Here is a 1025-nt window from a genome sequence, read left to right on the forward strand (position 1 = left end):
GCACGTCAGATAGGCACGAGACACACCAAGCTTTTCGCCATTTAGCACTTGCACCAACTGGATTTTCGGTACCTCTAGATCGCGCGCCAGAGACCTCGGCAGACGACTGCAAGGACATGTGAATCTCTAGATGTGTATTAATGTACCCGTGAGTCCTAGTGTCAATGTTCAAATGGGCAGGATCCTTCACACAAGTCCAGGTGCGCATTCCAGCGGACCGGGTCCACCTTTTTAGAGCTCCAGGCGCGTGCAGCGCAACAGGGCGGACTGCACGCAGCCGAGAGTTAGAGCCCGACTGCTTTTCGCAGGCCGTGTTCACGGTCATTCCACCGAAACCGGCAGTGCGTTGGTAGAGACGGAACAGGTCAATGAACAACTATCAATACCACGTTTGTGTTGCCAGACACCGTCCTTTTTGGCCACTCGGGGAGCCTCGGACCGGCCGTTTGCCCGGTAGTTTGTCTGAGGTTCTTGCGCGTTGCATGTGCGTACAGCGATTCTGGAGTCCATGTCGACGTTGAGATTGAGGCCTCGAACAATGAGTTTTCCTCCCTCCTTCCCCCGAGCATTTTCGTCCGCTTTCTCGCTCGGCGATGCCCCGGCGGTTGGCTCCGCGTCGTCTGTCTCCGCATCCTCCGCGGCGCCCTCGCTTTCTTCGTCGCTCTTTCTCGGCGCGTAACTGAAGGAGACTTCCTCGGCCTGCAGCAGGGGTGCAGCCAGAACCTCTGGCTCTTTGAAGTTGAAGTGGAGCGAAGGATCCTCCGCAACCATGTCCAGCATCGGCAGCTTGCTCAGAAGCTTGATGCGACTCTGCACCAAAGACGCGCTGCAAACCGAGAGGGAGAAAGCAGCTCAGCGACGCGGGGCTAGACAGAAGCGAGGAGGAACAGACGCTAAAGACGTTAAACGACGGCAGACGAGTTGCGAGTCTCAAACCATGATGGCTCTCCTGAACAATGGAACTAAGGGGAAACACTGTTGCACAGCCCGAAGCAAATGCATGCACAGGCCCCTCTTCCTGAAAC

General features: G+C 56.5%; 1 protein-coding gene across 1 annotated transcript; it reads right to left on the reverse strand.

Moving 5' to 3' along the window:
* Nucleotides 1-321: 321 nt before the first annotated feature.
* On the reverse strand, nt 322-780 carry TGME49_325600 (hypothetical protein; the record flags this gene model as incomplete). Its single annotated transcript, XM_018783082.1, has 1 exon — nt 322-780. The coding sequence occupies one exon, from the start codon at nt 778-780 to the stop codon at nt 322-324; it is 459 nt and encodes a 152-aa protein (XP_018634704.1).
* Between the last annotated feature and the right edge of the window lie 245 nt (nt 781-1025).

The sequence above is a fragment of the Toxoplasma gondii genome (assembly GCF_000006565.2).
Source record: "Toxoplasma gondii ME49 unplaced genomic scaffold asmbl.1551, whole genome shotgun sequence".
In the NCBI taxonomy this organism is placed as follows: Eukaryota; Apicomplexa; class Conoidasida; order Eucoccidiorida; family Sarcocystidae; genus Toxoplasma; species Toxoplasma gondii.